General features: G+C 36.9%; 6 protein-coding genes and 1 non-coding gene across 21 annotated transcripts; 5 read left to right on the forward strand and 2 right to left on the reverse strand.

Annotated features, from left to right (window-relative positions):
- Positions 1–717: 717 nt before the first annotated feature.
- On the reverse strand, positions 718–5,202 carry LOC127252106 (uncharacterized). Its single transcript, XM_051276140.1, has 6 exons — positions 4,663–5,202; positions 3,593–3,646; positions 2,272–2,352; positions 1,426–1,495; positions 1,254–1,342; positions 718–1,064 (listed from the first exon to the last, which is right to left on the reverse strand). Exons 1-6 carry the CDS (start codon positions 5,185–5,187, stop codon positions 933–935), a joined length of 951 nt encoding a protein of 316 aa, XP_051132097.1. The 5' UTR covers positions 5,188–5,202; the 3' UTR covers positions 718–932.
- Positions 5,203–5,283: 81 nt separating this feature from the next.
- On the forward strand, positions 5,284–7,601 carry LOC127252100 (organic cation/carnitine transporter 7-like). Of its 2 annotated transcripts, none has more exons than XM_051276122.1 (6): positions 5,284–5,594; positions 5,680–5,967; positions 6,060–6,297; positions 6,385–6,904; positions 6,983–7,185; positions 7,280–7,601. In XM_051276122.1, the coding sequence occupies exons 2-6, from the start codon at positions 5,696–5,698 to the stop codon at positions 7,508–7,510; spliced, it is 1,464 nt and encodes a 487-aa protein (XP_051132079.1). In that variant the 5' UTR covers positions 5,284–5,594; positions 5,680–5,695; the 3' UTR covers positions 7,511–7,601. The 2 variants fall into 2 exon arrangements, with proteins under 2 accessions (XP_051132079.1, XP_051132078.1); XM_051276121.1 differs by having other exon boundaries at positions 5,287–5,604.
- A 128-nt stretch (positions 7,602–7,729) lies between these two features.
- On the forward strand, positions 7,730–7,801 carry TRNAG-UCC (transfer RNA glycine (anticodon UCC)). Its single transcript has one exon. It is a non-coding gene; the product is annotated as a tRNA-Gly (tRNA).
- Positions 7,802–7,892: 91 nt separating this feature from the next.
- On the forward strand, positions 7,893–13,107 carry LOC127252101 (organic cation/carnitine transporter 7-like). 6 transcript variants are annotated; one of them, XM_051276125.1, is made up of 8 exons: positions 9,711–9,910; positions 10,125–10,228; positions 10,320–10,382; positions 10,630–10,898; positions 10,975–11,212; positions 11,687–12,203; positions 12,298–12,500; positions 12,612–13,107. In XM_051276125.1, exons 4-8 carry the CDS (start codon positions 10,630–10,632, stop codon positions 12,828–12,830), a joined length of 1,446 nt encoding a protein of 481 aa, XP_051132082.1. In that variant the 5' UTR covers positions 9,711–9,910; positions 10,125–10,228; positions 10,320–10,382; the 3' UTR covers positions 12,831–13,107. The 6 variants fall into 6 exon arrangements, with proteins under 6 accessions (XP_051132086.1, XP_051132085.1, XP_051132083.1 ...); XM_051276129.1 differs by lacking the exons at positions 9,711–9,910; positions 10,125–10,228 and adding an exon at positions 7,893–8,243 and having other exon boundaries at positions 10,320–10,397; XM_051276128.1 differs by lacking the exons at positions 9,711–9,910; positions 10,125–10,228 and adding an exon at positions 7,894–8,243.
- A 316-nt stretch (positions 13,108–13,423) lies between these two features.
- LOC127252109 (uncharacterized) lies at positions 13,424–14,731 on the reverse strand. Its single transcript, XM_051276143.1, has 3 exons — positions 14,397–14,731; positions 13,984–14,304; positions 13,424–13,885 (listed from the first exon to the last, which is right to left on the reverse strand). Exons 1-3 carry the CDS (start codon positions 14,452–14,454, stop codon positions 13,716–13,718), a joined length of 549 nt encoding a protein of 182 aa, XP_051132100.1. The 5' UTR covers positions 14,455–14,731; the 3' UTR covers positions 13,424–13,715.
- A 94-nt stretch (positions 14,732–14,825) lies between these two features.
- LOC127252102 (chloroplast envelope membrane protein) lies at positions 14,826–20,828 on the forward strand. Of its 8 annotated transcripts, none has more exons than XM_051276130.1 (9): positions 14,826–14,906; positions 16,083–16,688; positions 16,844–16,929; positions 17,642–17,815; positions 18,007–18,121; positions 18,210–18,307; positions 18,388–18,523; positions 18,603–18,736; positions 20,741–20,828. In XM_051276130.1, the coding sequence occupies exons 1-8, from the start codon at positions 14,841–14,843 to the stop codon at positions 18,669–18,671; spliced, it is 1,350 nt and encodes a 449-aa protein (XP_051132087.1). In that variant the 5' UTR covers positions 14,826–14,840; the 3' UTR covers positions 18,672–18,736; positions 20,741–20,828. The 8 variants fall into 8 exon arrangements, with proteins under 8 accessions (XP_051132087.1, XP_051132089.1, XP_051132088.1 ...); XM_051276132.1 differs by lacking the exon at positions 20,741–20,828 and adding an exon at positions 18,823–19,125; XM_051276134.1 differs by lacking the exon at positions 14,826–14,906 and adding an exon at positions 15,574–15,817 and having other exon boundaries at positions 15,886–16,688.
- LOC127252098 (YTH domain-containing protein ECT4-like) lies at positions 20,751–25,904 on the forward strand. Of its 2 annotated transcripts, none has more exons than XM_051276118.1 (9): positions 20,751–20,795; positions 20,897–21,026; positions 22,047–22,090; positions 22,179–22,356; positions 22,587–22,663; positions 22,748–23,257; positions 23,894–24,391; positions 25,001–25,213; positions 25,300–25,904. In XM_051276118.1, the coding sequence occupies exons 2-9, from the start codon at positions 20,972–20,974 to the stop codon at positions 25,555–25,557; spliced, it is 1,833 nt and encodes a 610-aa protein (XP_051132075.1). In that variant the 5' UTR covers positions 20,751–20,795; positions 20,897–20,971; the 3' UTR covers positions 25,558–25,904. The 2 variants fall into 2 exon arrangements, with proteins under 2 accessions (XP_051132075.1, XP_051132076.1); XM_051276119.1 differs by lacking the exon at positions 20,751–20,795 and adding an exon at positions 20,811–20,828.
- Positions 25,905–26,014: the final 110 nt, after the last annotated feature.

Below are 26,014 nucleotides of genomic sequence, written 5' to 3' on the forward strand. Positions count from 1 at the left end.
ATAACCACTGTACTAGCTAATACAATATATAATTATGAAGAATACAATTAGGCAAGCATACGTGCATGGTTCGTCCATAATTCCATATCCATATGGCTTGCATGCATTGGATCTCACCACTTAATTATTTGCTCATTGGCAAGATATATGATGGTGATTCGAACTAACATTTAAAATTATAGATTTGTTTAAGCATCCCATCCCATCCCATGTGTATAGTAAATGAAGAAACCCCTGAATGCGGTAATTAGGTGTACTGCTTCAACTGCACAACTTAGTTTATACTTAAGTCACTTGTTGGGGCTTTTTTTTAAACGAAAAGGGGTTGCAGTTGTGTTAGGTGGAAATAATATTTAAACATCTTCTTGAGGAGGTAATAACAATAATTGAGTGACAAATTTACTAAAACTTACTACACAAATTTTTTTAAATTGAGTTAAATAAAGTTTTGATATGATATTTTATTATTATAATAATAATATATTTTTATCAAATATATACAATCCTCCGCATGTAGCAATAATTCTATCAGAAAACACAAATCACAATACCAAACCCAAAACCAGACATAAAGTGAAATTACTACTATTTCACCTAAAAATACAAATCACAAATCACATAACCAAACACATACTTAGTCACAGTGAACTACTACGTTAGTCTTGAAATAATATGCAACTTAACAATAGTAAGTGTGGCAGGCAGCAAAAAGGACCATAGGGTAAATTTGTCACTATGATTTGCACCAAATAGTTCAGAATCATAAGATTTTGGTTCAGAGATGAGCATTGGTGTCTCTCTGTCTATTACAGTTAACAGTTTTACAATTACAACATTTAGTAAACAATCAACTTGCAATGGTGATTAAAGCCAATATATATATGTTGATGCCATTTAAACCACCAGATCAAGATAGAATCTACCATCATCCTCTACCGCGATTTCAGTTCCTCTTCGAATTGGAGAAGTTTCTCCCGGAGAGGCTGCAAAAATAATTTCAAGTCCTGGTTCAGCCGGTGCTTGTCTTGCGGCGTCTTCACATCTTCACCGAGCCTTACTTGAATCTGGGAAAGTAACCAAGTTAATACACTTATATAAGCACACACATACCTAGATAAGGCATCTCAAGGGGCAATAAATAATTTACACAATATGCTAGAATAGATGCAGAAGCCAGAAACTGAGTAGAGTTAAATGGAAGGTACACTCGATGCCTCGCGCGATAATTTAAATGATTGTAGGTAAATAAATACCTGCAAGTCATCAAGTTCACCATAGGAGAACTCAGGCACATCGATGTGGCATTTTACCTTCTTTTTTTCCCCTTCAATATCCCATTCCCCTGATATTTCACACACAAGAAGATAAATATAGATGGAATGTATAACTTGAGAAATGATGTGATAAGCATGGAAAGAATATTACCATTCACTTTTAAGGTCAACTCATAGTTATAGCCTACACGTTTCTTGTTTCGAACAGTCACCAAGATTGCCTGCAAGAGGATGCACCTTCATTTATTTTGCTTATTTTCCATATCAACAGGAGGCTACTTTCAACAATAACCAATGTTCCAGGTTATTTTGACAAGGATGCTCCAGTACTTCAAATAGCTTCTAATATTCTCATTTCCTTCAAAATTAATATATAGCACAAACAGATTTACTTGTTTCGGAGATAATACAAACTGCTCATTTTGCACGTCATGATTGAATTGGTAGCATAGCTGTATGTCTGCCAAGCTCCCTTCAGATGATTAATCAGAAATTTGTAATGAAATGATAATGAACTCAGGAACAAGAGAATTATGAGTGGAAGCTATATCATCTTTTAAACTGACTTAAAATATCAAGGACGCTATGATTCAATCAACAATATCTTAAGAAAGCACAAGAGAGACATGACCACAGAAATATCAAGAAATTCTGGCTTTGTTTTGTTAGCCAAAATCTCTGTAGTGCATAACTTTAGTTCTCTACTATCACAAGTAGCAATGAAGTTAAGAAAGCAGGGGCTATAACTGACTTTATTTAGATATTAACCAAACTGCTTAAACCTCTACAGGAAGTTAGTCAAACACCACAAGAATGACAAATATGCATTAAGCAACCATTTACATTGCGAAGTAGGTAAAGTTGTAAAGATCGAGATTACTGTGAGTTTAGATTATTTATGTACTTTTTAGGCGATAAAGTTCAAATTGGACAGGACTCCAAAAGCTTACAAGATATATATCAGTTTCATAATCTAACAAGTTAACAAGGAACTCACATCTCCAGAGCATCTTGTGACTTCAGTTATTTCAGCTTTACCTCCAGAAAACTCCAAGGATCCCATAGACACAAGCAATTCCTACAGTGCAAGACCAAAATATAAGATGTTATATAAGTTATAACTAGCAAACAAGAATAAAAGAATTCATGATTTGGCTTTCACAAATTTGTACTTGCAACAACACCTCCGGGAGGTACCATCATTGAATTTTTTCTTCTGAATGACTTAAGCTACACACTCTTACTTCCACAATCACAAGTGCTGAAAAACACACACCCTCCTTCACTACAGTTATCAAGATTCCTCTGCCACCAAACTAATATAGTTGAATATGGCAGGGGGCAGCGCAGGTACACACCATAGCTATTACTATCATTTTAATATACAAAATACAGACACATATGTGCATAATACACTATACATTGTCCAAATAGCAACACAAACCCTAAACTAAATAAAAATAGTAATAATAATACAGGTTATGAGAAAACAGAAGCAGCCACTGCCTTACATGGCAGTTGAACAGCATCTGCACTTGAGAGCCAGACAAAAGTTATGACAGGCAAGGAGATGTGAAAAAACAGGAGGGCAGAGTGCCAGTGGTTGTGAGGGGGCAAAAATCATAATGAAAGAAAGAAAGAATAGAACTTCTCATATCCCTACTTGATTAATAAAAAGAGAATAAAACCCAACTAATCCTAACTACCCTAATAAATGTAAATAAAAAACAAAAAGATTGTGCCTTGCGCCATGACAACAGCACCTCAGGCGCGGGCCTTACCATGGCAAATGGCACAGAGGCTGCGGGTTCCATGGCCATGGACAACTATGTCCAATAGCATTAAAATTCCAACGTTTACATCCACCTACATTAATACCATAAATAACAAAAAGGCTGTGCTTTGCACCATAACAACAGCACTGCAGGTGCAAGCCTCGCTATAGCAAATGGAACAGAGGCTGCACCATGGCCATGGATGATTATGCCTACTAGCATTGTAATTCCAATGTTTTAAATCTTTCCACATTGAAACCATTACCCATCATGCCTATGTAATTATACTCACTCAATTTTTCAGAATATTCATTTTCCCATGAATAACACAGAGCGAGCAATTTCAACAAACAGGCACAAAATTCATTCAGTTACCACTAAGCCAAATTATACTATAATCAACTCATCCAAAATGAACATTAACACAACCTAACCTATTCACATCAGATTACATTGTCTCTTAAACTCTACTCCTTAATTAACCCCTCTGCAAGTTGATAGAATATTGACGCATCAACTGAGGTAAAGAAGGAGATCACAAACCTTAATTCTATCAGTTGCCCATTTGTTTAAACTTCTCTCTTCCCATGTCCCAGCCTGTAAAGTAGAAGAAAAGATTAGAAAAACATAAATATGAAAGTAGAAAAATTCGTTTGAAAAGTATTAAGACTTGTACCGCATTTACTTCATACCTTCTATTCAAGATAGAAGGTATTAAAATACCCATTACTCACAAGCTTAGAATAACTAAACTAAATAGATCAGCAAACAAGCAGTGCACTTGATCAAAAGCAGCCAAGGCACACGTCATGCATCAAAGAGAAGGCAGGTACAAATGATCTTGATTATATGCATCCAATAAAAGGTAGGTGAATGATCTCTAATATAGTTATACTTGCTACGTTTTAAGTTTTAACCATTTGCTATTCTTTTAAAACAAAAGGAGGGACTTAAATTCAGAACAAAGTTCAGAAGTGTATTACTTCTACCGCATCTAAAACAACAAAAATAAGCACCTAAGGGGAGAACAACGCCACCCGACCAAAATGATCTTGATTATATGCATCCAAGGAAAGGTAGGGGAATAATCTCTTTATGGTTTCTACTTGCTATTTTTAACCCTTTGCTATTCTTTTTAAACAACAGGGGGGAACTGAATTATGAACAAAGTTAAGAAGTGTATACTCGTACTGCATCTAACAACATTTTAAGGGGATCACAGCGCCCTCTGACCAATTGCAGAAGACATATCTTTCTGTCACATGCAGAATTAAGGAGACAATTGATCCTCAATAAGCACTGATAAGTCATAACTATATAACGTTTAATACACCTTGAGACAGATAATTGCTTGTTCTTTATCAACCTTGTCGTCATCGATTTCCAAGCCAAGAGCAACATCGTATTCGCACATGTCACAACGAATAATGATAGCTTCACAGATCTGACTACAACGACGCTTCAAATATATTTTCCAACTTTTGAACCCTATTTGAGCCCCTTAATTTCGAATTTTGAAACCAGTTGCATACCATCGATTTGAGAAATACAGCATTAAACATTGAAATCTTTTGCAATAGAACCAACCAAAACAAAAATCCCAAAATGCATACCCGATTCCAGGCGGAGCCAAGGTGCGTCTGGTTAGGTTGATTGGAAAGGTCCGCCGGGTCAATCTTCTTAGGCACAGGCAAAGGCGCGGCATCGCTGCTCACCCCCCGCACCCAGTACGTATACGAAGCTGATTGCGCCCCTTCCTCCGTCGATACCGCCGCACTCGCCTCCATTTTCGCAATTCTGAAGCCAAGAGGCAACTGGGGAAAACGCGACGAATCACAGATGGGAGCAAGTGATTGTTGGAAATTTGGCAAATCAGCGAACGTGCTTATTATGGAAACTTGAGCCTTGGAGATTCGAGAAGATTCGCGGCCGGTGCAGCCCAAGATCTGTGGTGCAATTTTGACTGGATGCGGGTACAGCTTCTTCGTTCGCTGGAGACCTCTCTGGAAGCTTCTAAACCATCTTTGGGCTTCTGCATCCCTATTCGGGGTTGGGTCATGGCCCAATCTGAACCCTGACCCAAATAACCATGGCCTCCACTCGGATATCGTGGGCTGGGCTTCTCCTATGAAATACATGTCTTGTTCCGTCAGACCGTACTTCTCTCTCCTTGTTATACACATACGTTCCGTACGAGTCTGCAAGTGGTGCTCCTTGAGTGGCTGTCGCTGCCAGTGATTACCCACTGCCAGTAACAATTATAATATCAAACGCCATGCTCAACTGGAATTGTTAATCTCTCCGAAAATGAGATTTTAGAAGCATTTGCACTTCGATGGCGGTCCCACGCATTGTGTAGGAGCAAGTCCAACCTGTCGAGTTCTGTTATTTAATTAACCTGTTGCTTGCAATCGATTTTGGCAGCTGCACTGGGAGTGTGCCCCTTTAGTGATTGATTCTGACTGTGTTCAAGGGATTCCAATCCGTGCTGCCATTGCTGCGGATGAGGAGCAGAAGTTAGCGGGAAATCGGCTCCCCCGATTAGGTTTGCACTGGTAAATTTTCTTCTCGTTTTGGTCAATTTTGTTGAACTGATCTATGGAAAGATGTAACCGACGGATTGTTGACAGTTGATTGACTCTCAAGATGGGAGATCAGAACGTCGGGCACCACACGTTAGATGAAGCGATTTCCACTCTAGGGTTCGGGAAATTCCAAAGTCTCGCTATAGTCTTTGCTGGAATCAGTTGGCTGTCAGAAGCCATGGAAATTACTCTGCTCTCCTTCATCGGACCGGCGGTTAAATCGGAGTGGTCACTTTCCCCCACCGAAGAAAGCCTACTGTCGACTGCAGTCTTCGCCGGAATGCTCGTCGGAGCAGTTTTTTGGGGCTTGATATCAGACGCCTACGGTAGAAGGTATAAAACCACCACATCGAACTGGATTCAATTCATCTCCCCCACATTCCTTCTAATTTACTGCAATTCCTCTTTTATGCTGCTCAATCCAGAAAAGGAATGCGAGGCGTAATCGTAGTGATAACCGTTGCAGGAGTTCTCAGTGCTCTTTCCCCTGACTACAAATCACTTATAGCAATCCGCTGTATTGTCGGATTCGGCGTTTCTGGTGGACATGTATATGCTTCTTGGTTTCTCGAGTTCGTCCCCAGTGTGAACAGAGCTGCTTGGACGCTCGCTTTGACAGGTTTCTGGATTATCGGAGAATTGCTCGAGGCATTACTCGCATGGGTATATACATACACACACATATATATATAGATATATAGATCTGATGAACACAATCTTGAATGTTTGATAACTATACTCGACATGCAGATCATCATGCCAAGGCTCGGGTGGAGATGGCTACTTGCTCTTTCTTCAGCCCCGGCATTAATTACCCTGATGATCACTCTCACGCCTCTCATACCAGAATCTCCCAGATTCTTATTTATTGAAGGTAGAACGAATGAGGCTATGGATATTCTAAAGAAAGTAGCACGTATCAACCGGAAAGAGCTCCCCGCAGGCCGTATTCACGTTGCCAATCAGAGCACTTTTGAAGTAGAGAGCATTCCTTCCGACGAGGCTATTCTTCTTGCCCCAACCCAGAAGAAGGCAAACCATCTGCAAGTGTTCACCAACACCATGTTCGAGCTTTTCTCGATCAAATTGCTTAGAACCACTCTGCTGCTGCTGCTGCTGCATTTGGGATACACATTTGCATACTATGGGATCATGCTGATGACATCATCGATGAGCAGCAACCAAACTGCTTGTGACTCACTGAATGTAGTTTCTGCAAGTGCCGAGGACACGAAGCTATACACCACTGTGTTGATCGCTTCTTCTGCAGGTAACCATAATTTCGAAGAAGCTCCATTTTATGATCGTTGCATACATACTAATGGAAAACTGCTTGCTGCCTGTGTAGAAATTCCGGGGCTGTTTATAGCGGCATTTCTCGTAGAAAAAATAGGCCGTAAACGTAGCATGGAAACCCTGACGTCCCTCGCATTGATCTCGCTCCTACCATTGAGTGTCCGCCTAAACGATATAATCACTACGGCACTGCTGTTCTGCGCACGTATGCTGATTTTCAGCACATTTTCTTCGCTTAGCGTTTACGCGAAGGAGGTGATTCTGTAGTAAACTCTTTCAATGAAAATTGTGTGATGAGTGACTGAATTTTCTTTGAACCTTAGATGATTTACTTGTATGCATAACGTAGGTGTATCCAACTTCGATAAGAGCCAGTGGATCGGGACTTGCGACGGCGGTGGGACGAATAGGCGGGATGGTGTGCCCATTGGTGGCCGTGGGACTGGTGAGGGGATGCCAGCAGGCACTTGCTGTGGCTGTGTTTGGAATTGTTATACTGGTTTCAGGAATCTGTGTTGTGTTCTTCCCTGTGGAGACGAAAGGAAGAGCTTTGGCAGATACTGTCGAAGATGAGGAGTAGAATTTTTTCAATGTTGTCGTTTATGATTGTTATTATCTTCAACTGCCATTTAAGATTAGTTCCTTGTTTGAGAGAACTATGTTTCTGTGGACTCTACGGTGCGAGCTGTGCGGTTTGCTGCAGTGACAATGTTAGTCGCGTGGTTTTTCTTGTGTAAAACTAGTATTATAAGCGTGTACATTATATAAAAAGAAAATAATCTGCACAATGTAACAACCAGCGTTTGTAGTCCAACGGTTAGGATAATTGCCTTCCAAGCAATAGACCCGGGTTCGACTCCCGGCAAACGCATTTTTCATTTTTGAGGTCTTCCATGCCTAGGGTTTTCTGTGAATTATCGATTGAGTACAATCCCTGCTTACTTTGTAACTTTGTTGGTATTTGGGCGGGAACTCTGGTTCAACCTGTCGTATCATGCGTAGCACTTACCCTTTTCCCTATAAATAGCACTGTTAGTTTCAAACTGACATTCCAAGTAATGGTTTCTGCAGATCTATAATGGAAACCGCTTCACCTTGCTCTCCACCAACCGCCTGCATCTGCGTTCGATCGAGCAATTCTGCCATGCCATGCTAATGACGCTTCTCCCCACGCGATTTTGCGTTGGATAATGCTTCAGCTATTATTCAAGCTCGATCCACCAAAGTAAACTGTTAGTGTTGGAGCTCATCTGATTGGTAGGGATTGCTGCGATTCAAACTCTATACAGATCTTCTTTCACCTGCTACAGAAGGTAATGCGTTTTCCACCGTGTCAGTCGGCATTTCTCAAATGATTACACTGTACGCTGTTCTCTCCTCTGGTGAAATTTTATCTGTGTTTCTCGTTTCAAATCTCAGTTTAAGGGGATGGATTATGTGAATGTTTTTGTTCGAATTCACTATAAATTGTTTCCTTCGTCATTTTGACCGACTAAGTTGTATGCACATATTAAAAATCCATTACCTCTCTTAACTCAGATAAACACTCAACTGAGATTGCTTTGCTGATTCGAGGATTAAATTTTATGCATCCGTTTATAATTTGAGTTTGCGTTCACGAATATGATGTCATTTTTAGATCATGTCTTTGATACATGAATATTGGATTTGAACCTTCCTATTGGTAGTCCTAATATAATTTCCTATATGTTGACAGCTGACCAAAATTATTTGTTAACCATCAATAATTGATATGCTTTTTAGCTATTGCATTTATTGTGTTATGTAGTATACTAGTAGTATTTTAGTGACGTGTGCGCCGAGAAGACTTATTTTATTAAAGACGTGGCCAGAATTCCCAACTCATGTTCATCTGTATGCTGGACATTTACTTTATACTTTATGTTGTACATCCTTCATGTGAAAGACGAAGCAGTCGTGACACTTGTCTATAATTTTGATCATTTCAGGTCAGTTGATTCTTCTTTTTTTTCCTTTTTTTTTTTTGGGTGTGTGTATAAGTATTTACACTCTTTTGTCTCTACTGCAATTTTAATATGTTTTCAATTTAGATTAAGTATTGCCTCCACTCTACAGACTGAAAGCCTGAAATATCTTCTCAGATAAATCTCGTGAGTATTGCATGTATTGTGTACATCATTGTTAAAACAGTTCGGAATTAATCCTATAATTGGGAAATGAATATATAATTGTTTTATCCGTACCTATCCCGGTGCTAATTGTAGCATGCAATATACACGATACCTATCAACACCAAAGGATATTCATATATCTATACCTTTTTTTTCTCTTTTGTATTAAAGTATTACTATCTATATTTAATTTTCTTTCATTTAATATATTGTTGCAATCATATAAAATTTATTTATAATATATTCTGTTGAATAAGTTTATTTATATTAAAGTATATATATGCATGTATGTATGCAGAGTAGTATTAAAAATTAAAAAAAAAAATGTTTCAAATGATTGTATTAATAATGTTACAATAATATACTCTTTTCTTATTATTTTATTTTATCATTTTCTTTTCTTCCAAAATTAAACTATAGTCTCATTTGTATTTTTTTAACTATTTTTTTATTTTTTTTTATAAAATACTTTTACACCAAATTCTTTAATTTTCGTGCCCATTTCAAATGTTTCTATTGGATGGGAAAGTATATAAATATATCTATTTTGATTTAATTTTGTTTAGCGTTTAAAATTAAATAATATTTATATGAATAGCCCGCAAATGAGATTCAAATTATTTATGATGATATTTTAACAAAATTCAAGAAAAGGGAAAATTCAGTGCGAACAGGGAATGTTAGAGCGGGAGGTCAACCAACAAATCTATGATATAATCTACCCAATCTATTCGTTTCCATTCCATATTCATGGCGGCATCGCAGGTCCCCATATAGAATATCCGTCGGCTAAAAACCTTCTGAGGAGAGGCTGGTAGATATTTTTGGTAGGTTGATGCTCTACCATATAACCTGAACTCTTATCAAGATCTGGGAACTTCGGAATCCTAGAGATTCCGCGACGGACTTCAGGACAAGGCCTAATCATTGATTGATTTTTAGTTTCCTTTTCTTCTGCTATTAATGGAAATATTATGATGATAATTTTATAAGATGCTTCTGGTGGATTACTGATGGAGTTTTTGGTTTTTGTGGAAAAAGTAATGGTTCTTCCGTGCTATTGGATTAACCGCTATTGATTGAAAGTGTTTCTGGACTGCCGATATCAAATGCTATTCGACTGAAAGGAATCTGAGTTTTCGATAGTATGAACTATGAAATCGTGTTTGACTTTCTTGAATAGAATTTGTTATCGAACAATGGTATCTCAGTAAGATGGTTTCATGATTGTTTCAGGAGTGGAAGGGCTAGGTCAAGCTAAAATAGAGGCTCGGACTATATTCACAGTGCAAATCCACGGTGAGCCCCGCTTGCGTAAGCCTTGTATTAATATTTTCTTGAAGTATTCTGTTATGTGAAAGTTCATATTTCTTGATTGTTTCTTCATGTATGATAGATGTTCATGATTAATTTGTATTTTCATAGTTTGAACTTTGAAAGGAAGATGTATATTATTCTTAATTGCTTGGTTGCTAAGTTTGAACGACTGAATCGGTTGCTTCCATCAAAGCATGGGTTTCTGATGTTTACTTGTTCAATTGCCTAGATGGGAGATTTTAATTCTGATTACACACTGGACGAGGTGCTCACAGCCTTTGGCTTTGGTAAATATCATGGGCTTTTGCTTGCTTATGGAGGACTGGGTTGGATTGCAGAAAGCATGGGGATGATGATTCTATCATTTATTGGATCAGCAGTTCAGACTGAGTGGCATTTGTCTACTGGTCAGAAGAGCCTTATATCAACTGTAGTCTTTGGCGGAATGTTAGTTGGGTCATATTTGTGGGGCGTCGTATCTGATTCTTATGGAAGGAAGTAAGTCAATTCTACTTATCATATGCCATCATGGCTTATTTGCATTCATCTTATTGAGTGGTTTCTTCATTTTCAGGAAGGGCATTCTAGGTGTGGCTACTATTACAGCTGTTGCCGGCTTATTAAGTGCCTTTTCACCTAATTACATTTCATTAATCATTCTTCGTGGCATTTCTGGAGTTGGTCTTGGAGGCTTGTATATATTTACCTCATGGTTTTTGGAATTCGTCCCAGCACCAAGTAGAGGTTCTTGGATGATTATTTTTTCAAGCTTTTGGACGCTTGGAACAATATCTGAGGCTGCTCTTGCATGGGTATGTCATTGTGTTATATCTTTTTAGAATATGGAGCAGGTGATAAAATTTGGTTTGTTCATATACTAAGTCTGTGTCGTTCATGAATTATGTGTCCACTTGGTATCAGCCACTTTTTGCAATTATCCAGCTGCTCAACCATTGACAGCTTACCATACACCATAGCATGAAGATTTTTCGATTTTACTCAGAGGGGTACAATTATTTCTCAGTTTAGTTTGGAATTGAATAGGCTACTTTCATGGGATATATTTTGCCAACCTAAACTCAGACTCTTAATGTTCAAGTTCAGTGAGCTGAAAAATGCCTTGACTCTTAATGTTCAAGTTCAGTGAGTTGTTTGAGCCTTATCTTCGGATTTCACCAACAGCATTTCTTTTAACCTAATGTTTGCACGTCCAATTCCTAGGTAGTAGTTCATTCTCCATAAAAGATGGTATAGGAACCTGAATTCTTGATTATTTTTTCTCGCAGGTTGTGATGCCCAATTTTGGCTGGAGATGGCTGATAGGTCTTTCTTCTGTACCAACCTTTATTGTACTTCTCTTGCATCCTTTTGTACCAGAGTCCCCAAGATTTCTCTGCATGAAAGGAAGAATCAATGAAGCTCAAAATATTCTGGAGAAAATAGCATGGTCTGGTGGAGCAATGCTCCCATGTGGATCTCTTGTTTATAATCAACCACAGAATCATATTGATAAGGATCTTAATGAAATTTCAGAAAATGACCGTCTGGTCTCCCCGGGAATGGATAATGGACATGACTGCCATGCCAGTTCCTCTTCGGCGGCCTTACTGTTCTCTTCAAAATTAATCAAAACAAACATTCTATTGTGGTTTTTGTACTTTGGGAATACATTTGCATATTATGGCATTATATTGCTGACCTCAGAACTGAGTAATCAAAAGGAATGCAAAACAGTTGCAGTTCATTCGGACAACATCCAGAGTGACAGCCTCTATGTAGATGTATTTGTCACCAGTTTAGCAGGTAATGACAACGTTGATTCACAACAATGTGTAACAGTACTAATACTTGTTCTTATCAGAATTATTTGTTGAACTGACTGGACCTCTTTTTTCAGAGGTTCCTGGCCTTGTTATATCAGCCTTCATCGTGGACAGAGTGGGCCGCAAGCTTTCAATGGTAATCATGTTTGTACTTGCTTCAATCCTACTCCTTCCATTGTTGATCCAACAAAGTGAGTCTTTGAGCACGGGTTTACTGTTTGGAGCGCGCACATTTGTCTCAGCAACATTTGTTGTTGCCTTCATTTATGCTCCTGAGGTAAACCTTTGTTGTGCCTTTCTAGTGAAAGCAATCATCCTGTGGGATTTGTTATGCTCCTTCCACGTTTATGTTATGTGTCTTGCATAAGTCTTTTTGTAATGTTAACAGGTTTACCCAACGCAAATCCGAGCAACTGCTGTTGGAATAGCTTGTGCTATAGGGAAAATTGGTGGGATGGTATCCCCTCTTGTTGCAATTGGGTTGATTAATGGCTGTCATCAAGCATATGCTGTGGTTCTGTTTGTGGTCACAATACTCTTATCTGCACTCAGTGTTTGGCTCACTCCGTTTGAGACGACGGGGAAGAATCTGGATGAAGCATTGTGATTGATGATTGATAATGATGATATGATTTTTGAAATATATCTCACTTAGTTTGTCTACAATAAATCCATAAACCAGAATGAATTTCATCACTGTTCCAAGTTCTTTTGTATCCCCAATTCTTGAGGTTACCCTTGGTATGTTAGATTACAGTAGCATGGGGGTACCTAAATACCTATGTAATAAGACACATCTACATTCTTTAACTTTCTGTCGATAGTGAAACTCTATGCATCTAGCCCTTACGTTTATGAATGAAGGAAATCTCTCTGTTCTTTCTTGTTCTTCTGGGAAATGGTGAGAAGGCTAAAATCACTCAGCAAGTTCTTTTATATTGTAATTGGGTTCAAAGCTGCTTATTGTTTGAAAAAACTAGTGTTAGCATTGATGCAGGGATTGGCTCTAGCATGTTCATAGTATCATCATGGCTTAGCCATGTTATGAATTTGGGGCTAGACTGATGAGACGGTGAAGCCCAGCCAGTTGAGGTGAAATAATCAAGCTTCGTTGAGAATTTGGGGTACTTTTGTTCATGTTGGATAATTCTTTGATAGCATATTGTGCAAAGGTTCACTTGTAATAGATTTTCTCATTGATATATGCTACACTCTTTAATGTTAAGTGTTAACTGTAATATTTCATTCAGTCCTTGGTTGAAGTAGTGGTTCAGATATTGCTGAAGCTAACTTGAAATCCATCAGAGGACAGAGACAACAAATGGCCAGAGAAAGAAAATAGAGGAAATAGATATCATTCAGGTATATTTCATGAATGCCGAATGTGTAATAATACATCTCGAGGATATGAATACTGTAATACAAGTAACTGTCGTATGTGAGTACCTTTATTTCTATATTTAAGTTGTTTTTAGCTGCTTAAGCAAAGCAATTATATAGGTGCTGGAGCACAGTCGAGCGAAGAATCTGTTCTGGCTGATATTGGAGCATACGCAGGTGCAGATACGCTGCCATACTTCACTGCAGCCGAACTCTGGAGCTGAAACATGACACGGTGAGAGCTTGATCCTTGGTTCTTGCACAATTCTGGTAGAAGCACGCCTGTGGATCCGATGCAAAGAATTATTTGTTACATTCTGCAATATTTGCAGGTTAGTGAAGGATGAGAATGAATGAAGAGCAAGGATTATGGCAACTACCTTCTGCCTGAGCCAAGTTGGAGTAAAGATCGACTATGTTCGGGCAGTTGTCATAACACTGTGCAGAGCAGAGCTTACGAGCGAACCCCGCCTCCAGCAGAGAGTCCGACGAGATGCCAACAGAATCCCTGTCGACCCCACACGCGTCCACACACTCCTCACTCTCGATGTATTCCTTCATGTTTGTGGCCATCACTTGGGAAGTCTTGCACTGGAGCCTTGCCGGAGCCCCGCCTGAGGTCTCCAGCACACATCGCCTTCCGCTGGAGGCTATGGAGAAGGAGCACAACGCTGTCGGCAGTTCATCGCAGACGAGCTCGCCTGAAAAGCAAACAGGACATGCATCATATTTGAAGTATTCCTACAGATTGAAGGTAATGAAATGGTAAATAAGCACAGTGAGTAGTGAGTACCGAGAGCCCCTTGAAGGAAGATAGCAAGAGCAAGGAAGATCATCGTTGGGGTCGCCATTTTCTTTGCTGTGGAGATTGAATGGAGAAGATGAGTGTTTATATAGGTGGTGATTTTGTGTGTGTGTATTTTGGGATCATAGATTGGTCGATGGTTTGTCCGCCGTTGAGGTTGTCCTGTGCTGACCTGGCCTGTGTGTGTTTGTTTGTTTTAGTGAAGATCAATGGTGTAGTGTTGGCTGCTTTCTTGTCTGGTTTGTTGAAGGCGCTGCTTCTGCCGGTTGTGTAATTGTAATGTGTCTTGCAACAGACACACAAAAGGATGTTTGATTATTATTATTAGTATTATTAATGGCTAAATACGTATAGTTAGCAAAATTGATTAAAATGATAGTTTATTGAAGAGCATCTTTGTTCTGTTGCAGGAGGCGACGAACCTACGGATCAATGATATTTTCCACTTGGACTCTTCTTAGTGGATGCGGTGGCTTCGTTGAGCCCAAATTGGTTCAGGTACTGATTTCTTCCTCCTTCAATGATGTACAAAAATTATATGATTGTGTTGAATTGCTGAATTTGTTTTTAGAAATTCTTTGAATTTAGATTAAAAGAAAATATTTTTAAAACGAATGATGAGCACCCACATAAGATTTTGTTTATTTTTTGTGTGTGTCGTAGTGATTCCACGTGAGGCTCGTAGAATGTAGAAGAAAGTCGACGAGTCCTACTTATTTTTCATTACTAAAAATAAAAGTGAAAATCAAAATGATGATCTTGCGGGGAGTGATCTTTTTTGAAAAAACTCTTCATATTTTTTTTTTAAAAAAATTATATATTATATATTTATTATTTTAATATTTTTATACAATTATTTGTATTTTACATTTAAAATAAAATAAAATTCTTCTATACTATTTCTCAAGACAAAACACTTTTTTTTTAATAATATTTGGATTTGGTTTTGTGGGTCAAATAATATAAATTTAAATTGAAAGAACGATTAATGTATATAAATATGCATTTGATATTAGTATCTTGGATGGGAAAATAATTCTTTTTAAATGATATGTTTAATTGAAAAAGTGTTTTATTTGATAAGTTTGAAGTCAAATTTTGATAAAACAATGCTACAAAACCGACCTTTAAATAAATTGACCCATAAATTCGATAGTTCTGTGATTATCGAAAAATTGGAGTATCATTAGCGGATACCCACCAAGGCTGTTACCGAGCAAGCTGTGGAAAGGGGTTGTCGCAAAAACGTCAGCCCAAAACCGTTATCCGCTCCCGCTTGGCTCTTTCCACCCCAATAGATAAACCCACAGAGAAAAAAATTATAAAGAAAAAATAAAGGGTAGAAGAAAAGAGAAGAAATCGTTATATTGTCTGCTATTTCCTCTCCAGATTTCGTCGAACAGGATCAGGTTTCTTCTGCATTTTGTGCGATAATTTTTTTGTTTATGGGCGCATTTCATTTTGCTGAATTTCACAGCTTTTATCATGTGGGTTACTAAATTATGTTCTGTGCTGGGATGCGACGACGCACGTGGTGGGAATTTCATGTTATTTGATTGATTGATAGAATGGTTTCTTTCTTTGAGCAAGTTTGCATCTTTACTGCCTTCTGAAGCTGAAAAATGTGGAAGTTCTTACATGTTCTTCATGAGCACTTCAATGGTCTTATGTCAGAATCTAGTTATATCCAAGAACTGTAGCTTCGAGAACTCATTGTTACCCTGCTGCAATGCATCTTGTGGTGTGGTTAAATTGGGCTGTAGGAGGAGAAAATCTAGGAGCCTGGTTCCTAAAGCTAAGAAAAGGCGGCCGAAGAAGAAAAGTTGGTGGCAGCGGTTCTTTTTTGATGAGGATGGAAATTGGCTTGGTTTGAAAGATGACTATGAGGACATGGTTGACTTGGTGGAATCAGAGGGGAGCTCTACTGAAGATGATTTGACTACTGAGTATGAGAAATTCGAGGCCTGGAGAAGAAGAGCTGAAGCTATTGTAGAATTGAGAGAAGCACAAGAAGATGTGAAAAATGAGGAGGATAGGAGGTGGGAGGACTGGCTTGTGGATGGAAGTACTAATAATGGTAATGCCGGTGGTGATGCATCGTGGTCCGAAAACAGCCCAAACAGCCTCATTGATAAACCTGGAAATGATGTAGGAAAGGAATTTAGTGAGTTCTTTTCTGAGAGAGGATTGGTTAAGTCGGTAAGGGATGCAATTGTAGGTAGAGAAGATGATGACATTCTATATGAAGATCGAGTCTTCCGTTACGCCTCGTACAGTTCGGTAAGTGATTCTGACGTGTTTGATTTGTTGCATCAAGATGACTACGTCCTTGTATAAGTTTTAGGGTCTGATGTTGGAGGGTTTAAAATTTCTTTACTTATTTAAAAAATTTTAAGTCTGTCCATCTGAGATTATTTTAATCTTTATTTGTTCAGGCTAAATTTTTGGCAGTACTGATCATTGTCCCTTGGGCTTTGGATTTCTTGGTTCATGATTATGTTCTGATGCCTTTCCTCGACAGGTAGATATTGCTACACTATACATAATGATTTTTCGTCTGAAAATTAATGTTACAAGATACCTTTTCTAATTCCCTGTGGGCAGTTGATTCTTCTTCTTTATATTCACTTTTAGGACCTGAGGATGAGAATAATCCACTGATAACACATCACCTTCTCCTGAAAGAACTTACCGACACTCAAAGTTTTGTTAATTTAGTAGGAGACACACACACACACACATACATATAAAGGGCCATATCAAGGATAGAAAATAAGTTATTGAGAACTGGAGGATGATGGCCATGAGTGCTCTCAATTGCAAACAAATATCTGTTGATGATAGTAGGTTTCTCTCAAGTATAGTTGATGGTTCGGATGAGTATGAACTGCATGAGTACTGGTTATCGAACTGCGTTATAGTCATGTACTTTTGGTATCCATCAAAATGAATACATTAATGCATACTATTCTTATAAGACAATGCCATTTGTAAAGTCTAACACTTTATTGGCAACTCATTGATTTCTAACTTGTTGGTTTTATACTCTTTCCAGCTTAAAACTTTTGTTTGATTGATCTTTCGAAACAAGTTTCCTGTGTTTTAAATGTATGATTTCAAAGTGTTGTTGAACTCTGACAAGATCTTGATAGCTTTATAAGGCCCAGGAGACTGCAATTCTGTTTCCGGAAACTTTCTAGATGAACTTGATGAAGTGCTTGCTCTCTTAACAGATATGTCAAGAAAGTACCACTTGCAGCAGAGCTGCTCGACGTGAGGAGAAGTCAGAAGCTCGAAATGGTCAAGACTCTAAATCTTGAAAAAGCACGGTATCGTCTTGAAGTAGAGATTGGTAAATCCCCTCCTCTTTCAGATGAGGATCTTTACTCAGAGTTACGCCACAAAGCGTAAGTATTTGTTTGCAGTATCGACTGAATTGGTGTTACACATGCCTTGTTCTATTCAAACTATTCGCGAGTACTTTATTCGTCTTCTCTAGCCTATACAAGAAGAAAACAAGAAGATAAGAAATTATTATAAGACCTGCTAAAAGTTAGTATTGTTCTGTATTCTGATTCGACAAAGTAACTCGACACAGTTTAGAACTGCGAGATGAACGGAGATTAGAGAACCGAAAAGCTTTCGCTAACATCTGGTCAGACGGGGTCTTCGGGATCTCATTATTCATGCTTCTATACTTCTGCCAGAGTCAAGTAAGCTTCCATTTAACAACCTTTTGCAGTCTCCCTTTATTTTACATGTCAGAGATGTCTTACATTTTCTCGTCTTCCACTCGTACAGGTGGCTTTGCTGAAATTTACAGGTTACAAACTACTGAACAACATTACAGACACCGGGAAGGCGTTTCTCATAATACTCGTGACAGATATTTTTTTAGGGTACTATTCTGCATTATTCTCTAAGCGAAAATGGTGTCCCAATGTTCTTTGCAGTTTGAGCTTACAACTGACACCTGCAGATACCATTCTGAATCGGGTTGGCAGACATTATTAGAGATCATATTTGAGCACTACGGATTTGAGGTCGATTCGTCTGCCATAACCATATTTGTCTGCATAATTCCAGTTATCATGGATGCTTGTGTGAAACTATGGGTACGCAATACACATCTATTGCTAGCATTTTTATTTTTTCTGAACATTCTAAAACTCGCATTCGATTTTGCTCTTTCAGCTGTTCAAGTTTCTCCCGAAACTATCCCCGAAGGTGTCGAATATTTTCCAGGAAATGAAGAGACATTAGGACACACACCCCACTTTAGAGGTCGAAAGGAAGACATCTTCCATTCTCGTGCGGACCTGTTTCTTGTACGGTATTCTTCTCTGCAGAAATTTTCAGTTTTCGATTATATTGGACTTATATAGATTCATTTTCCACAACACATTGTTGCCAGAAATCAAACCATTGGAAGAAACTGTGATGGAAAAATAATAGCTTCCCATTTCCATGCATCTAGGGCAATAGATTACTCGAATTCATGTCCTCTAAATTTATTGATATTAAGGATGACGATTGAGAGGGGGGGTTCTAGTAAAAAAAAAAAAAAGTTACATTTAGGGTAGGCTTATTGTGTTGAATTTAAACTCAGTTGAATTCAAGACTTTTATTACCATCCCCAATGCTTTTCTCTTATGTTGTAAACCAATTTGCTATGATATGTACAATTATTTAGTTTATTATTTTTATTTTTTTGTTAGATGATGTTAATGATTCTCTCAATAAAATTTTATAGTTTATAGTTCATTGGTTATTTATATTATATTTTTGATTGTTTGTTGTAGTTCACTCATGAACGAATCTCTTTTTATATATAAACAGAGTTAATATTTTGATATAATATTTTATATGAAAAAATATTTTTAATAATATAAATAGTAATAATTTGAAAATCATATTATACCCAAACAAATTATTCATACCAAATTTGTTGGGAAATTAGCGCTATTACCATTAAGCTATTATTTTATTTAGCCGTCCACGTCATATTCATTTCAATATTCAAATTACTTTATTTATCACTTATTGTAGTTACTTACCTTCAACTCATTACCTTTACTATTTTATAATACCTACAATAATTTATTTATTTGTATATATTTTTATTATATAGTAATATAATACAAATAATTTATTTATTTATATATAGTCTTATATTTTTATTGTCATAATATTTTTATATAATATTATATTTTAATTTTTAAATATTAATTTATGTGAATTTAATAATTTGAAATATATAATTTAATATTTTAAAAATTTGAATAAGAAAAACTAGAGATAAAAAAATAATAATAATTTTAAAATATGATAGATAAAACGATAATGAGTTTTAAATATATTTATAAATAAATTTTATTGAAAAAATTTGAAATTTTAAGATTAAAAAAAATAATAATATTAATTAATTTTTATTATTTTTGTTAAAGATAACCGATTCTTGAGAAAGGTAATAAATTTAGAATAACTGTGTTTTTTATTAAAGGTAATGAGTATTGTTATAGTAACAATCGGAAAGACAATCACAAAAGCAATGAAGGGAGTGACTATAATACATGCTCTAATACACATTTTTTTAGTGTATTTGAATACTCGTACGATGTGATTTAAATATGTGTTGATCTGATATAAATAGGTGTTGATGTGATGTTTTGAATGTAAAATTAATTTTTAATATAATATAAAAAAAATAAAAAATAGGTATTTGATTTGATGTTTTCGAGAAAAAAAAGACAAACAAACACACTGGTTGATTGATTGATTTTTTAATTTAAACTTTAAATAATAAAATATTTTAATTTAAATAATTATATTTTATATGATTTGATATCAATTTGATATTTGAAACATAAAAATAAATTATAATATAATATAATATAATAATAATAAAATAATGAACAAATTTATTTAACCAAACTCACCCACTGAATAATTAAGACGTTTGTTTGATGAATGAATTTTAAATATATTATTAATTTTATTTTTTTAAAAATATATCAAATCAAATATTTATTTTTTAATTTTTTATATTATATTAAAAATTAATTTTATATTCAAAACATCACGTCAATCTATCCGTACAATTATTAAATTCAAAATTTTTACTATTCAAATATCAACTAAAAATCCAAACACCAAACAAACACGCCCTAAAGAAATGTAAGAAGTAAAAAGTTTGTTGAGAGTCGGATAGCAGTTAATATATACGTATATATATATATGTATGCGTGTCTGTGTGTACGAGTGTGTATATACTGTATGGTTGGTTCTGTAAAACCCTTATTGACTATTTATTTTCAAACCCTCCCGCGAAGCAATTCTAGATTCAACCGGAGACCTCAACCAATTCCAATCGCTTCAGGGAAAAAGGTTCGCTTTTTCACACTTGCGCGCCGCGGAGATGTATGTACTAGTTGCGTAGAATTCGATTCGTTCAATTGGATCTTCTATTGGCAATTTAATTCCTGTAGATCTGAGATATTCAGTGGCTTTCATTCCGCGAGCTTCGGTTGGAATCAGTTTTTAAGTTGATTAAGTTAAGTTTAATGGAAGACGCGAATCAGCAGAGCCGCGACCGGTTCGCCCCAATCTCGTCTCCTGGTGAGCTCCAGTCTTTACTCAGTTTATTGCCCTAAGTTATTTTTAGCGTGTTGCTTTTGATGCGAACTTGGGAATAGGTTGTGAGGTATTGGTGAATGTATACTGCATATTAAATAGGAAATCTTTACTGTTGAAAGTGGAAATACGGCGTAGTTTAGTTTTCCTGGTTTCGATTTTGTGGGCGCCGACATAATCCAAGCGCAAAGCCCTGTAAATGCTTGTGTTAGTCTTATTATCATTGAAGTGGTTTTCTCAATTCGATGTTTCGAAGATCCACTAGTAGGTTTTGCACACGAGAGTAATTTTTATGGGAATTCCTTTATTTATTTGTTTTATTGTCCGATTAGGAGACTCGGGGAATAAGGGGTCTGTTTGTCTGTAGGTTTGGGCTAGGTCTTGCACTATTCATCATCCCCCTTCAAAACTATCAAATCAAACAAATGTTTTTCATTTAAATATTACATAAAAGAATCATTTTCTCAACAAAGCATCACATTATAATTTTATTCAATTCATAATTTTAATATTATAATTTGGTGTATGTGTACTTTCATCAACATCAATTCTCCTGTCACTGAATTAGAGAATTATAAAGAGTTTTACAATTTTCAACTGCAGATTGATTATCTCAGCTTTATCTTGTATTGTGTCTTACTATCCAAAACATGGCTATTCCTTGTTCTGCTTATGTGTTTTGTGTTTGTAGTAGTTGGTATATCCATAGAACATGGGGATAATACATTTTTTACTTTCTGTCAGAAACTGTTTACTTGCAGGAATAAACATAATCCAATCCTTTATAAATCTAAATCGGGCCATAGAACATTTTGTAGATAACCTTCTTAAGTGTATATTACCTTCTTTTTTTGTGATGCAATGATGCATATGCAATGTTGTTTCAGTAAGATCAGTTTGTTGGCTGTTTATTCTTTGGTGTTCTTTCTACATGACTTCACGTGTATCGGAAATGTATAGTCATCTTATTGTTTTTGATTAACAACATAGTGATTGCCCTGGTAGGTGCAGGAGACACAACTGTTGAGCTGCATAATTTGACCGAGCAGGTTTTTATTTATTTATTTTAATAGTTTTATTCTTTTGCCAGATTTGTGTGCTTGAATCATTCTAATCCTTTTTCGAATTTATTGGCAGCCACTTTCACCAAAAGATGAAAGAATTGTCTCTGGAACTCCACCTTTGAATGCAGCCATCCCAGCAGTTTCAAGAAGCAGCAAAGATAAGACTGCAACTTCAGGAACAAGTGGAACTATTAGCAAAATGCAACCATTCAACTCATATACACCTGTAGAGCAGGGTTATTATTTTGGAGGTAAAGAGCAACGTCCTTTACGTGCTAATACTGCCCACCCCCACTTTTTCCCTTTTTTTCTGTACTCCTAAGTGAATATTGCCTCCAGAATATGATAAGTTTTATCTTGGTTGACATGCATATAATTTATGAATTCTGGATGTAACCTTGTCTATGAATTATGCGTTGTTTGTATCTTTGTCACTGCAACCTGCTGTTTAGTATGTTAACCTTGACCTTGTTTTGTTAAGGTTATGAAAATGGAAGTGGTAACTGGGATGAACATTCAAGTTATGTCAATGCCAACAACTTGCATGTCATGCAGCCAGTGAGTATAATTATTGTGATTTATACATGTTTATTACAGATAGGACCTTGCAAATAATGGGTGATGTCTTTTATCTTGTTTAAGGCAATGTACAATGAGAACTCTTCGATCATCTATCATCCCGGCTATGGCTTTGACTCACAGATGGCATACGGACAGTTCTCACCGCTTCCTAGCCCTATGTCACCAATAGTGATTGATGGTCAACTTTTCCCACCACACCAAATGCCCGTGGCTCCATCATACTATGCACCATCAGTTTCACCGGGTCCGCCACATGTTACCTCAGCGCATCCAGTTTCTCAGCCTGAGTTAATGGCTTCAGGAAGTAACAATCAAGAGAATTTCGTGGACAATGCGTTTTTTGGACCAGGATCAGGTTACTATGTACCATTAGGGCCTTTTAGTGGGGAGCTTTCTGGTAATAGTGGCCTCGGTCTTTACAATTTCCCTGGCGAGTTGGGATCCAGTGAGCCATTGCCAAGTAGTTCAAGCTCGTTGGACACTAGCAGGTTCATGTCTCCACTAGCTTCTGGAACTTTATACCCTCAACCCATTGGCGTACTTGGATCATATGAACAAAATGTTGCACAGGTCTGTTAATTTTTTAAAGCCTTCATGCACAATATACGTAAATCATGCTTTTTGAAATCATATGAACAAAATTGTGCTTTTTGAATCAGCAATGAATTATTAGCAGTTATTAGTGGGTTATGACATACATGGGCTTGTGGATCAGCTATGAATAATTAGTGAGTACTGAGTATTTAGTGAGGTACAACATATATTTGCTTGTGAATCAACAATAATAAGTGAGTTTGATGGAGAGGAGTGTAAAAATGTATCCAAAATGAAAAAGAAGAGGAAAGCAAAAGGTTGCTTAAAAAGCAGCAGCATGAGATAGTATTTCCGTTTCAATAAATAGTAAAATAGCGTTAATCAGAAGCCATGAGCCACTAGGCACAATGTCATTATAGTGATTTGTAGTTTTGTTCTGCTCTATTCCTCTATTACCAATCAATTGCGAACTGCAATTTCTTTTTATAGCTGTAAAGATCATCTAGTGATATTTCACACTGCAGTGCCTTATTTTATTTGCAGCTGTTTTGTGTACTGCTTTTTCTTTACTATTTCGTTTTCTTAAGTGAATATGTTCTATTAAGATCAATTGAATGCACTCCCCTTCGGAAGTACTTACCTTGTTTGCGATGGCTAATTTTGTGATGGCAGGCATCATTTCAAGGTTTTGGGTTAACATCAAGCTCCTCTTCTAGACGTTTACCCCATGTCAATTCTTACCAAAGCACTGTGGGTTCAGGTTATAACCGAAATCGATTTGTCGGTGACAACAGTGGCAGACGTGAGAAGGAACAAGGTACTGCCAATGTGTCTGCTGATGCACTTGCTCTGTCAAGTGATCGGAACAGAGGACCCAGATCTTCAAAGCCCAAAAGCAAGAGTTTCCCCGAAGATGGATCTTCTGCTGGCACTAAAGCTGTTGAATCCACTTCTGGCATTCAAATTCATAGTGTCAATTCCCCAGATTTTATAACTGAATATGAACGTGCAAAATTCTTTGTTATTAAGTCCTTCAATGAAGACAATATCCACAAAAGTATTAAATATAGTGTTTGGGCAAGTACGCCGCTTGGAAATCGGAAACTTGATGCTGCCTACCAGGAGTCAAAGGAAATGGAAGGTGTTTGTCCTGTCTTCCTCTTCTTCTCTGTAAGTCTCTTGTTTTTCTTTCAAATTGTCTTGAGTTTTTCTGGAATCTGACTTGATGAGAATAGGCACCTGAAATACGTGTCCTTATTGTTACGTCGATAAAAAGAATAGTAACAAATGGTTGCAAAGTATTTGCTGACATGTCTCTTTTACCTTTGGTATTTTCTGCTAAAGTGAGCATTGAATTGGCATTGTTTGTTGGAAACTTCCAGAAAATTTTGGATGTAAATTATGTCTCTATCATACTTATTCACTATACAAGTGTTAGTGTTCCCTGGTTATATTTTACTAGGTCTTGCTTGCCAGTTGAAGAGATCTACTTAATGTGGAATTGCTTTTTGTAGAAGCACTATGCTTTAGGATGTTTTAGACTTTGTTCATGTGTTACTCAACATGCGCATCAGTTACCATTTCTTTTTTGATAAGAGTAGAATGTAGCATCGTGCCATCAGTTCAAGTTCTTCCATATTATTATCCTTTTGAAATTGTAAAGTTTAATTGAAATGGTTTATACTTGGTTTTACATACATTTTCATGTTGTTGATTTCTGTTGTTTTTTGGCTATGGTATTTAGTTCTTTTTATGACTTATCTATTGTACAAATTGCAGGTTAATGCTAGTGGACAGTTTTGCGGTGTAGCCGAGATGGTTGGCCATGTTGACTTCGAGAAAGATGCTGATTACTGGCAGCAAGACAGGTGGAGTGGTCAATTTCCAGTCAAGTGGCATATGATAAAAGATGTACCCAACAGTCGCTTCCGTCACATTTTACTTGAAAATAATGACAACAAGCCTGTCACACATAGTCGAGATGCTCAAGAGGTTTGGCCTCTGCTTCAAGTTGTTATTATTTAATCAGATAACTCTTGACATGTCTTGAGATGATGGATGATGTTCCTGCATTTCAGGTGAAACTGGAACAGGGAGTTGAAATGTTAAAAATATTCAAGAATCATGATGCTGATACTTCCCTTCTTGATGATTTCAACTTTTATGATGAGCGAGAGAAGGCTTTGGTGGAGCGGAAGGCAAAGCATCGAACCAGTTCAACTGGAAATACAACAACGGGCCTTGCAAAGGATTCAATAAATCAACTTTCAAATAACTTGGCTGACACCCTCCATTTGGATGGTGGTAAAAAGCTTCCCAAGGTGGAGCTGGAGTAATGATGGTTGTAGTCTTTGAGAATTATGATCGATGAGGTGATATCTTCATCTCTTCATGGGTTCATCTTTGCTATTATTTGTTCCTTCTATGTCACCTACCTAATCTAATTTTTCTGCGAGTCTGAGTAGTTGGTCCTCATATGGAGCCTTAGGTTAGCCGGTGCTGTGAAAATTTGGGCTCACCTTTTCCTTCTTATTTTTTATTTTCCCTTTCATCCTTTCTCCATTTATTGCTTCATTATTCTCACTGAAAGGGATGGTATCGGGCATAGGATTATCGTGTGCCTCTCTCCTAATACTTACCTGTTGTACTTTAGCTTGATTTTTAGTGCAGGACAATTATTTCAGCTGCCATGCAGTGGCAATCTGTATAAGTCTCAAAATAATTGGCATTAATTGAAGGATGCAGACTACCTGATTTTGGAAATTAAATGAATAATTGTCCATTGTTGAATAT

The sequence above is a fragment of the Andrographis paniculata genome, unplaced genomic scaffold (assembly GCF_009805555.1).
Source record: "Andrographis paniculata isolate CXL003 unplaced genomic scaffold, ASM980555v1 Contig45END, whole genome shotgun sequence".
Classification (NCBI taxonomy): Eukaryota; Viridiplantae; Streptophyta; class Magnoliopsida; order Lamiales; family Acanthaceae; genus Andrographis; species Andrographis paniculata.